We start from the raw sequence: 12,110 nt of genomic DNA, 5'->3' as shown, positions 1-12,110 counted from the left end.
TCCTATTCTGCATTCTTGTTTGTGTTATATAATCATTGGTTTAAATGAGGAATTATTCTGTTTGTATTTGTCTAGTCTTGATTTATCTTTTTGTCCATAGTTACTCTTTTTGGGTTTGGTGTTTCTGGCCTTACTAATTATGGCTCAATTATGTCTTTGTTCACTCTTCTGTGTTCTTAGTTGGTTGTTTCTTTGAACTCCTTGGTTGCTATTTGTTCTATATTCTTAGTTGGTATTTTGCTTGAACTTATATTGCGTAATGTGTTTTAAATTCTTGTTCTGGTCATTACTCCTAGATATCCTCATTTCCTTTCTTAGCTCCACTGCAACGCCTGTCTTCAACTCAGTCAACCTCAGCTGCAGCCACTTCATCATTAGCCCTCGCCCCCGCCCTCAGTCTATATACTCCTTTGTTCAGCTCAGTCTGTCAGCTCTTTGCTGTAACTACCTTGTAGCATTTCCTTTCTAGTCTGTTTATTCGGTTAGTGTTGCCTATTGTTTGATTGCCTATTTGTTCATGTTTTTCCGGCTTTGCCATGTTTTTGGTTAAATTTTCCTGAATAAACTTCAAAGTTCAGTTTCCTTTCTGCCTCCAGTTAGTTGATCTGCATTTGAGCCCTCATTTCTCCACCATCCACAAATTGTAGCAATATTATAGTTGACAGTTCAGAAAATGTATGCGAATGATTAAGAACTTGATGTAACTTTGGAAGAGCAGACAATGTATAAGCTCTGATTTAAAAATCAAGACATGATAGAAAATGTCCTGTATTATTGTCTTGGCAGGCCTAGTATCTAATACTAACATTGCATGCTAAATTGAACTCTTATGATGATAGTTAGATATCCCTGGCATCTTTAGATTTAATCACAACCTTATGTCTATTTATGGCCCTTATCTACCCCTGAGATAAACTGGTACATACTTTTGAATTATTTCCGGTTACACTTTACTGCTCAGAATCTACAGAGATAACTGGTCCATATTTTATTGTTTCCTTATTCATACAACCAAATTACCTTCTCAACTCATCTGCTCCAGAGAGTTAATTTCCATCTGTGTCATTAAGGCGGACCTGGAAAAATTGATGATCCAGCAAGCAACCAGGTATCAGTCAATCTGAAGTGGAATTTTACTTAAATAAAGGCAGTAAAACACAACTGAACCAATTTTTTTTTTTTTCTAAGAAGTGAAAATGTTTTTTTGTGAAATAAGTGAGCGATATCAGTTTATGAAATTTGGAAATCATTGCCCACTGGGTTTTTATTTATCAATTAGATTTTTTACATTTTACACAGCATCACAACTTTTTGGATTTGGGGTTGTATAGGAAGGGTTTCTTTGGTTATACATAAAAGATAACATGCAGTTAGCTTTAAATTTTCATATCTGATTTCATTCTTTGGGTATATGATTTCCCAAAGAAGTTTGGAAGTTTTTAAAATTCCAATCACAGCATGAATCTCATTTGGTGCAAAGGAACTGGTTTTCAGCATCATCATTGACCAACTCCATTGCACTTTTGGGGTATATCATTAAAAAAATTTACAATTTGATGTCAGTAATGGACTCAAAAAAGTTTGGAGAGAACGATGTTTAATATTGTGTTGTATCAGCCGCATTTTGACTATACGTTTTAATGGTTTGGGATCAAAGTTACTGCTTGTTGCAGTTTTTCAGATGAATCTGTGTCCATTCATGCTGGATACAAGATTTCAGCTGCTCAACAGCCCGAGGTTGTCGTTGACTGATTTTATTACTCATAATGCTCCATGCATTTTCAGTAGGAGATAGATCTAGACTGCAAGCTGGCCAGTCAAACACAAACACACACAGACATACTTTGTGTCTATAAGCCATACTGTTCAATGCGCCCTCATACCACCACAGACCTTTGGACCGTTCACTGATAACAGGTTGGATGGTCTTTCACATTTTTGGAGCATTAAATCTGACTTTTGTTTAAAAGCAGCTGAGATGTGGACTAATGTGTTTACAGAACACATGCTCATTGTCTTTCTGTTCAGTGAGTGAGGAGACGCTTTTCCTTTGTACTCATGTCTTTTGAGTAAATGTCCAAACAAATCCATGCAAATAACAGAAGTACGTTTAGTTGAATTTTAGGAAATTTTTCTGGGAATGCATTGGATAATTTCATCATAATATGGCACGTTTGGATTAATAAAGACAGCAATGTTATAAGAAAATGTTAACCGGTGAACACACATCTGTTGATGTACAGGGTGCAACGGAAATAATGTGTTAACCGCTGGACAAGTAAATTCCCCTGGATGGAGAGACTCCACCCATGCTCGTCCTTGCATTTAAGGAATAGGACATACTAAAACAGCCACATCTGAAAGTGGTAAACACAAAGCTTGGAAGACATTTCTCTTTATACGCTAGTACTATTTGCAAATGCTTAAATATATCTCACATATAACAGAAGGACAGATTTAACTCCACTGACTTGTTTATACTTTGTTACCGAATTCCACCTCAGTTGTCAAAGAAATGCAGCGGAATAAAAAGTACAATGTTTCCTTCTGAAATATATTGACGAAAATATTGAAGTAGAGAATAGCATAAAATTGATATAGGCCTCATTTAAAGTACAATCTCCTTAGGCTGTTTGCAGTAACTGAAATTGTTTGCTTCAAACCACTGGTTCAATCAATAAAAAAACACTTCTAAAGTATGGAGGGTGAAGAGTGCCAATAAATAAATAACTCATGAAATATTTCTTTAAATGTGTCATTAATTTAATAAAACTGGAAATAAACACACAAATAATTGATGAAATATAGAATTAATTATATGTGCCTCAAATAAATAGATTGATTTCATTTTAAAAAGCATATATAATTACAATGTGGAGAAATTGCGTGAAGTTTCTATCAGGTTGAAGAGAGATATTTTGACAGATATTTATTTGATATCTTGGTTGGACAATTAGAAGTGGGAAACACTCATCCGGATTATGTGGCTGGAAAAATGTAAGAAATTATAGATGTTCTTGGAGTTATTTCTGCTTTTTTTTTTACCAAGATGTTGAACAGAGAGTAATTACCATGTTGGAAGAGGCTCTCAAGACATCTCTGGTAACATATTAACCAGCAACACACACGGTCCAGGATGGCTGACTTTTGATATTCCGCCTGTTGTTCTGGAGGATTATTTGCTCTCTGGACTTTGGGCTCCCAAAATAGCAGCGAATTTTGGTGTCTCAACGGGGACCATCAGGCGTCGACTGAGGGAAATCGGGCACGAGGTAATTTTCATTCACTGCTCTTTGTTACAGCTGATGACTTTTGTGATTTATTCTGTAAAGTTAATTTGTAAAGTTAATTTGTAAAGTTAATTTGTAAAGTTAATTTGCAAAGTTAATTTGTAAAGTTAATTTGCAAAGTTAATTTGTAAAGTTAATTTGTAAAGTTAATTTGTAAAGTTTTTTATGTCCACATAGAAGGGTGAAGAAAATGCTGATGTGGCAGAATTCATGATATGAAGCAGAGGTACCAACAGGAACTTGCAAATCACTGGCAGAATTGCCCACAATCAGAGGTAAATAGACTTTCTCTGTGCTCCTAATGTATTGTATGCAACACTGGACGTGTTTCATAAAAACAGGCTAAGTAAAACATGAAAGATATCAAACAATTTTTATGCAGTAACCAGGTTTTGATAAACCTTCACAGTATACATCAATTTCAGCAACTACTAGCATTGTTTGTATTCCTAACTAAAAACTTACAGCATGAATGAGCATCTTGTTATGGAGTAATCTCTGATTTGTTTCAGCTACTGCTGGAAGATCCCACGACAAACAAAGTTCAGAGATGGCATCCTTTTGTTCTTGGGAAAGTTCCTCTTGTTCAAGCTAGGATTGAAACATTTTAAGTTAAAAGTTCCCAAAGGAAAAAAAAACAATGATTTATTTCTGTTGCATACAGTTTTTATAATGATCCTAATGTGGTTTGCTCTAAATTAGTTCTCCTGAGGCTGCTGGAACAAAGTGGTCAGGCTGCTGTCAGAAAAAAAATAGAACATGGAATTAAGTCATGCACTAAATTTAAAAAATACATTCTAGAGAACAATGGCATGAGATTATCAAAGTTTAAGCTAAATCCTTATTGCAGTTTGGAAATTATGGTTGTCAAAAAGTACCGCTTCACTCCCTCTCCAAGTGCAACATCACCTGAAGAGAAATGTACAATAGTACATGAAAAAGGAGCATTAATTGAGGACACAGAAGCAGCAGAAGCATTTTTAGAGTCACGTAGACTATTTATTTTTATTTTTTTTTAAATGGCATTTCATTGCATCAAGATAGTGAATTCCAAGGCTGAAAAATGCTTCATCAAATCATTTGCTAACCAGTGCAGACTACTTTTCTATAAAATTAACATCACATCAAAGTCAAATATTATAGACAAAAATATAGTGAATTAGCAAGTGACATGCTTACCATGCTTAACTTATCTTGGACAGGTGTATGGTGTGCAGAAGAAACAGGCACTTACTGTCTCTGATAAACTGGAGGCTGTGGAGCTTTTCTTAAAGCTTCGTTAATCAAATTTGCAGTGGAGTTGGACATGATTTAGAAAGCTCGCTTATTGTGCCCAGGTGGAGTAATAGTAATTATTTTCTCCTAACACTAACAAGGGTGAGATTTTGTTGGTCCTGTTCCTAATTCGAGGTAAAAATCACCACCTACCAAATTAGAGTGTGTTGGCAGGTTCTGTGTCAACCCATCTTCTGGCATGGATGCCTCTGGACTTGTTGTGCAGACCTTAGGGTGTGTTGAAGAGTCACAGTGACAGTTTAAATAAGTTCATGATGGGCCAGAGAACAGGAAACATGAAATAATTGATCAGATTGTGAAATCAATGTTTTTATTTGAGGCACATATAAGTAATTCTGTATTTAATAAATTATTTGTGTATTCACTTCCTGTTTATTAAATTAATGACACATTTAAATAATTATTTAATGAGTTACTTATTTATTGTAATTTGGCACTCTTCACCCTCCATACTAAGTAGGTCTGAGTTCACAGTAAATTTCTAACAAAAGCTTCGGACTGACACATCGTACACATGTAGAATATAACTCAAAGGTTTACAGCCGTATATATGTGTGCGTAGGTCACCGTGAAAGTGTGTGAGTGTAGGTAACTTAAACCAGAGAGAGAGAAAGAGAGGGAGAGAAAATAGAGCGAGCGAGCAGGTGCGTGTCTGGACATATAGTCCAGTTGATTTTCCCTAAAAAAGAAACAGAATAAAAAAATACGACCAGTGTGAAATTGTGAAATAAATGTGCCACCATGATAGCCTTCGATTTTATCACTTTCGTCCGCATGAAATTAGTTTAAGAGGGGATTTTTGTGCCCTCGCGGGATCTAATCAGAACCAAGGACAGCGCCAGATTGCGCCTGAGCGCTGCGTCAGGACGCTTCTCCTACAGCTGGAGAGCTGAGACGCACTGAGAAATTCTCAGAGCAACACGACAACCTGATGATCAGCTCTGTCACCTACCCAGTAATATTTTTGCCAGTTTGGTCATTTAGATTTGCAAACAACGAACACTGTGCGTTCACATTTTTAGATATCTTACCAACATGGAGTCTGGCGCGTGAACCCAGAGTCAAGGATTTTATTTTTCCAAGACGTGGACCAGTTCGACCAGGGTATGACTTTGCTAAACATCCTCGAGGATAAAAGGTAAAATGTCTGGAGAATTTATCAACACTAATGAAGAGGGCTCAGTTGGGATAGTCCATGATGTATCCCTCAACTCCACCTGTATTTTCAACGCGACTAACTGCTCTCAGAGTGACTTCCACATGTCAGACTTTGGCAAAACTGATTTTGTGGGAGATGGCGCTGCTGTTGTAAGGATAACCATTTCTGTAATTTACTCTCTGGTTTGTGCGCTTGGTCTAGTGGGGAACTTATTGGTCTTGTACCTAATGAAGTCCAAACACGTGTGGAGAAAATCTTCCATCAACCTTTTCGTAACAAGTTTGGCAGTGACTGACTTTCAGTTCGTACTGACTCTGCCGTTCTGGGCGGTTGAAAACGCGCTTGACTTCACTTGGCCTTTCGGGAAAGCAATGTGCAAAATAGTTTCCTATGTGACAGCTATGAACATGTACGCCAGTGTGTTTTTCCTGACGGCGATGAGTGTGGCGAGGTACTGGTCCCTAGCCTCTGCACTCAAAGGCAGGCGGCGGCGGACTCACTGCTGCTCTGCGAGGTGCATCACAGTTTTCATCTGGTTTGCAGCGGTCTTTGCTGCTCTGCCACACGCAGTTTTCTCAACGACTGCCACTGTTTCAGGTGAGGACCTTTGCCTCGTTAAATTCCCAGTAACCAATGCAACCGCGCAGTTTTGGTTGGGACTCTATCACTCACAAAAAGTGCTGCTCGGTTTTGTGGTGCCCCTGGGGATAATCTCAGCCTGTTACCTGCTCCTTTTGCGCTTCATCACCTCCAAAAACATCAACACCTCCAGCGCCAAACGACGTGCCAAGGTCACAAGGTCTGTCACCATTGTGGTATTATCGTTTTTCCTCTGCTGGCTGCCCAACCAGGCGCTGACAGCATGGGGCATCCTCGTCAAACTCAACGTGGTTCATTTCAGTTATGAGTATTACACCATGCAAGTGTATGTGTTTCCCGTGTCCGTGTGCCTCGCGCACTCCAACAGCTGTTTGAATCCGATCCTGTATTGCCTGATGCGGAGGGAGTTCAGGAAAGCGCTGAAAAATCTCTTCTGGCGCATGACTTCTCCGGCCCTGACCACCATAAGACCGATCACAGCCTCTACAAAGCCAGAGATGGACGAGCAAGGGAATGTGCTGATGCCGGGCAACGCATCTGCGGCGCCCGCTGTGGTGTTTTTTCCTCCTGGGACTGTGGTTTACAATGACAGGCGAGACCTGCCGCAAAACAGCACGTAGTTCGATGTTACCAGTCAAGTTTTGATCATATATGATTTCTGTATTCACATTTATGTTCATCGCCGCACTTCTAGACCCGCATGTTGCCAGATTGCTTAAGAAGTTCGAGCTGGATCTGCATTTTTTTCCCCAAAGGCGAGTCAAACTCAAACAGGAATGAACCTGTCTGTCGTCATGACTCATACTTTCTCATAGAAACGTCAACTGTGGTCTCACAGTTGTGGCGATTTTTTAGTCCACTTTGTATCACTTGTAGAAGCATTGAGTGCATTCCAATTGTATATAAGAAAGACGAGGACATGTTTTGAATGTACTATGTTTATTCAAAGCTGTCAGAAATGTTTAATGTGCAAGTAAAGTGCTCCATCAAGCTGTGAAACACTTACTGGTCCTTCTCTTTTTTTCCAATGTATATACAATCAAAGTGCACACAGCAACCTCATGTTCAAGTCTATCGGGCAATTGGGTAAATTATCAAAAGTGCATTTTTCTTTGTATGCCAAGATGAGAGTAATGTCATGCTATCAGTCAGTTAAACCACATACAGAAGAAAAATATTTCAAATGTGGGCCTTTTGATTGCAAGATTTAAACCAATGCTAACTGCTTTAAAACAAAAGCCCTGAGAACTATCACTAATGGTGGGAATCAAAGTATATTAAAGGGAAATTAAGAGCGTTTTTACAAAGATTCACAAAGTTGCAGACGGTAGCAACCGATGCAGCACCTATAGTAAATTCTTTCATGTGCCAGGATGGAGAAAATAAAAAGGTGTAATGATTCAAGAAAACAGTTACAAATATATCTGGTATGTTGATCACCTTTATTCTTCAACACAGTCTGAACCTTCTTACTCAAACTTTAGTTCTCAAGGCTTCTTGAAGGACATTTCAAAGCTCCTCTTTGCATGTAGGCTGACTTTTGTTTCATTTGCTGTCAAGATTATCCAACACTGCCTCAATAATAATGAGGTTGGGGCTCTGGGAAGGATTCATCACTACACAAGACCTGTTGCCACTGATTTTCAGTCCAATTCATTTGTCATACTTCATTCTTTATCCGCCTGTTTCACCTCCTTGAGAAACTCTCTTGAGAGCCACCCTTCCGTGAAGACAATTTCTGTTGCGATTACAAGAAACATTACTTGCTCTTTTGTCCTCCACTGGATTATTTTTTTTTTACACATCATGCTGAAATTTGCCAAGTTTTGGGCAAGTAGCTCTTTGGGAATCACCTCATTGGTGCTAAAATACAATTTTATGTCTATTAAACTGCATTATATGACAAATTCTGAAGGTTCAGCTCGAACAATGGGAACAAATAATGTTTCTTTCCAACAACCTGACAATAAGAAAGGGCCTAAATATACCATTTAAAGATAATCCAACTGTGCTTTTCATTAGTTACCTGGCTTTTTAAATTGCTTGAATGGTTCTCAGGTCAGTGTTAAGTGGCTTAATAAAAGATAAAAAAACAAATTGTCAGGTACAGGGAGTGAAGTGAGACAAAGCAGCCAGTGTGCAAAGAAAAACTTTTAAAGACCTTCAGAAAGCCTGGAGTACTATTGTTCAGAATTATTATGATAGATTGCAGTCTGGCAGCTTTGAAAAGAGTTGTGGATCAAGACTTTTGCAGTGGCTTTTGTACCGTAAAAGTCAGTTGCTTCAAACAAGGCAGAGTCAGCTTAATCATCACTTACTAACACAATTTGAATTAGTAAATTTTCAATTTTCTCAGTCAGTGACAAAGCCACACGGAAACATTTATATATTTGAGTTGAGATTAATGGAAGTCCTGCAAATGTACTATAAATAACAAACCCTCCTATTATCTAATTAAGCAGCTAAAAGCAGGACTATTTTCTTTTTTTTTTTGCACATGGAAAAAACGCTTATCTAATTAGAAATAAATGGCTAATGACCATGGGACCTGGCTATTAAATTAGTAAATCTGAGCGATCGGTCATGTGGGTGTATCTGGCACTGTCAATGTACAGACGCATTGTTGTGTCAGCATTTGATCTGTTGGTAAAATCTCCTTTGAGGTCAGAAAAATGACATGAATTGACCTCAGGTTTGGACATTCAGGTACAACAGTGAGTATTCCTCCAGAGATTAGCTAATATTACAATTTACCATTTGATGTGTTGCAATTATCTTAAAACAGACTTTAGAAAATTTCTAGGTATTCAGAAAATGCTCCTTTTTTATTCTTAATTTCTCTTTTCAATCACATTTATTTGAAAAAAGCAGTTGCAGATTAGTGCTGATAAAGCCCTACAACCTGCCATGTCTTGCCATACATACTGTATGATGATTTCAGATGCTGTACTGTCGACACCGCCATTTTACAAGCTGACATGGGTGAACAAGCTTTGAAATGTGAACAAGCCACTGATTAGTCTCCTTACAAAGCCTAGAGGCAGACACAGAGATGCTGTATAATGAGGGGCAAGGAAAGATAACTTCACTGCGATACAGTAAAAAAACTTAAATGGAGAAAATCTTGGACGAACACACACGGGGCCCCACATTTTTCCTTCTGCCTTGTGTATATCCTTTTCTTTCAATAACTAAATTATCTAGCCGACTTTCCAGTCTGCAGAAGTTACTATAGAAGACTATACTTTTTACAAATAAGAAGAAAACCTCCTGATACATGTCAAGTGGAATACACTGCCTTAATATCTTGCATAATAGAGTTTAATTACCCCGTTAGAAATGTTTAAACATGCATACTGATTGACCCTAATGATAAATCTAGATGCAGTAAATCCAGTTGTTTTGTCATTTGAGAAGTTTAACTGTTGAAGTTTAACAATCTCTGAACAACTCCAAAAAGTGTGTCTGTTCTCAATCTCTATGACCCGTAAGATTCCTTCTCTGTTTGGTTTAGTTTAAATAGCCTAGTTTTAGGAAAGGTTAGGGCTTGGGTTGAACTCCAGGAACTTTGCTAGCATTATTACAATTTTTTTTTTAAATAAAGAAAGAAAGAAAGAAAAAAGCTGAAAGTTGATTATATGGAATAATCCTAGCTAGCTGAAATAACAAACTACCAGCAGCTCCTCATGTTATAGCCAAATGTTTGTCGAACACTCTATCCTCTGTCCCAAATTTCTGCAAGTTGTGTGCATACCTGTATATAACGTGTCAAGGAAATTTCTACTTTGCTCCTTTTCTTATTTCTGCCAACACTAGAGGGCACAGTCATAACTGAATGTAACTGGATCCCAAACCAGCTGATGAATATGATCACATAGGTTGTTTGTTTATAACCCTCACTCATGACTCATAACAGCATTCTATAAAGAACTGCCCCCGCAAGCAGCAGGTGAAACTATGGCTGGTGAGCATTTCCACACCTCAGTTGACATTCTCTTTTGTTCAAGAAGCCACAAAGTCCTCATAAGAAAGACGGAGGCAGTGTGGATGGTGCCAAGTATGTCTGGCTGCGCCATGTGGTTCGATCATCTAACTCGGCCCACATCCAGTCTGACTGGTTTTGTGGGCAGAGAGGACTGATTTGTGTTTTTTTTCTAAATGATCTCTTCCTGCCTTGCAGTAGCTGTCTGTATACACAATCATTCAAAATCAGGTCAAAACCCTAGATGATATATGTATTGTATGTGGATGGTCCAGAAGACCCTGAGTGCATCTTAGTGTCCTGTGTGTGCTGTCTTTGGTGCCTAGATGTCTCAGGGACTCCCAGGTTAGGGTTCAGTGACAGAATTAGGGGTTTATAGGCAGAGCTTCTAAAGTGAAATAATAAAGGACTTAGATGTCCCTTATGACATAATGAAGTTAGATGTCCAGTTCCACTTTTCCCGCAGGTAATCCCTGATCAGTTCCCTGATCAGTTCCTGCAGTATACGGTCATGACTTTTGGCATGTGTAATCTACCTGCCACTTTTCAGCATCTTGTTTCTTGTCTTAATGCATTCTTGGATGACCTTATTGTCCGTACCTCCTCATGGGAAGAATATCAAAGAGGCCTAAAACAAGTGTTCACACAGCTTGCTGTCATGTCTCCTACATTAAACCTAGCCAAGTGAAACAATCGTTACTTCTTAGGTAAACAGGTAGATCAGGGACAAGTGCAGCCCATTGTGGCAAATGTTTCTGGCATGGTTAGTAATTACAAAAGATTTTTACCACAACCTCTACTGTTCACCTTCTAATTTGTCTGGTTAGTTCAAAATTGTATTCATTGTGGACTCCAGAGTGTCGTCATGCATTTGGATATGTGAAATTGTTTTTCTGTCCTGGGCCTGTACACTACGCCTCCAAATGGACTAGATACAGAGCTGATCTTTCCACGTGTAACTGTTGCCCTAAACTTAACCAGCAGCAGTTTAATTATTCCACCACTGAGAAAGAAACTCAGGCTTTGGTGTTTGCTCTCTAGCACTTTGAAGTGTACCGTGGGTGTAGTCCTTCACAAATTTGCCGTTTACATTGACCATAACATGCTTGTTTATCTGTCGCCCATCTACATTTATAAGCAGAGACTCATGCACTGGGCTCTGACAGGACAGGATTACCATCTTGATATTATAAACAAAAGGGGTGGAGCTAACCGCCTAGCAGACACTTTGTAATTGTAATAACAGCTTTATTTTCTCCGTACATAATTTCTTAATCATAAACATCATAGTTTATGTCTTAAGGACGGAGGTTCTATTGCATCAGGCTGCTGTCTTTACACGTAAACTGTGTGTGGGACTGCAAACTGCACAGTGCAGAAAAGTTGTCTTGGCTGTGTGGCTCCCCATCCAGGATTGGCTGAATGGTCCAATTTCTCCTTTTTCCCCGAAACCTGGCGCCAGCAGTTAAACTGTTCTTTGCCATGACCCACAGATCCCATCTTAGCAATGTGATACTCTACTACTACTGCTACTTCTCTGCCTCTTTTTGTGATAATCGTACTTGGTAGTCTTTTGAAGCATCAATAGAGCCTGATTTACTATTTTTACTGTTTTTGTGCCGTCAAGCTCTTTGAGGTAACAACGACAATACTTTAATGTAATCCATCAGCTAATATATAGACCAACTCAGTCTCAACCAGACTGTTCAGTGAGATTTTTCCCTTAACAGTCTCATTAGATTTTATCAGTTAATCTTTGACAGGGTACTACAGTCTTTTAAGG

At 38.6% G+C, this 12,110-nt stretch overlaps 1 protein-coding gene across 1 annotated transcript; it reads left to right on the top strand.

Annotated features, from left to right (window-relative positions):
- The first annotated feature begins 5,539 nt into the window (after window positions 1-5,539).
- Window positions 5,540-7,073, top strand: rxfp3 (relaxin family peptide receptor 3). The gene has a single exon (XM_072372032.1). The coding sequence runs from the start codon at window positions 5,730-5,732 to the stop codon at window positions 6,963-6,965; it is 1,236 nt and encodes a 411-aa protein (XP_072228133.1). The 5' UTR covers window positions 5,540-5,729; the 3' UTR covers window positions 6,966-7,073.
- Window positions 7,074-12,110: the final 5,037 nt, after the last annotated feature.

This window comes from Leuresthes tenuis, unplaced genomic scaffold (genome assembly GCF_036924035.1).
Source record: "Leuresthes tenuis unplaced genomic scaffold, fLeuTen1.0.hap1 SCAF_19, whole genome shotgun sequence".
Taxonomy (NCBI): domain Eukaryota; kingdom Metazoa; phylum Chordata; class Actinopteri; order Atheriniformes; family Atherinopsidae; genus Leuresthes; species Leuresthes tenuis.
This window is presented reverse-complemented; position numbering and strand designations above follow the sequence as displayed.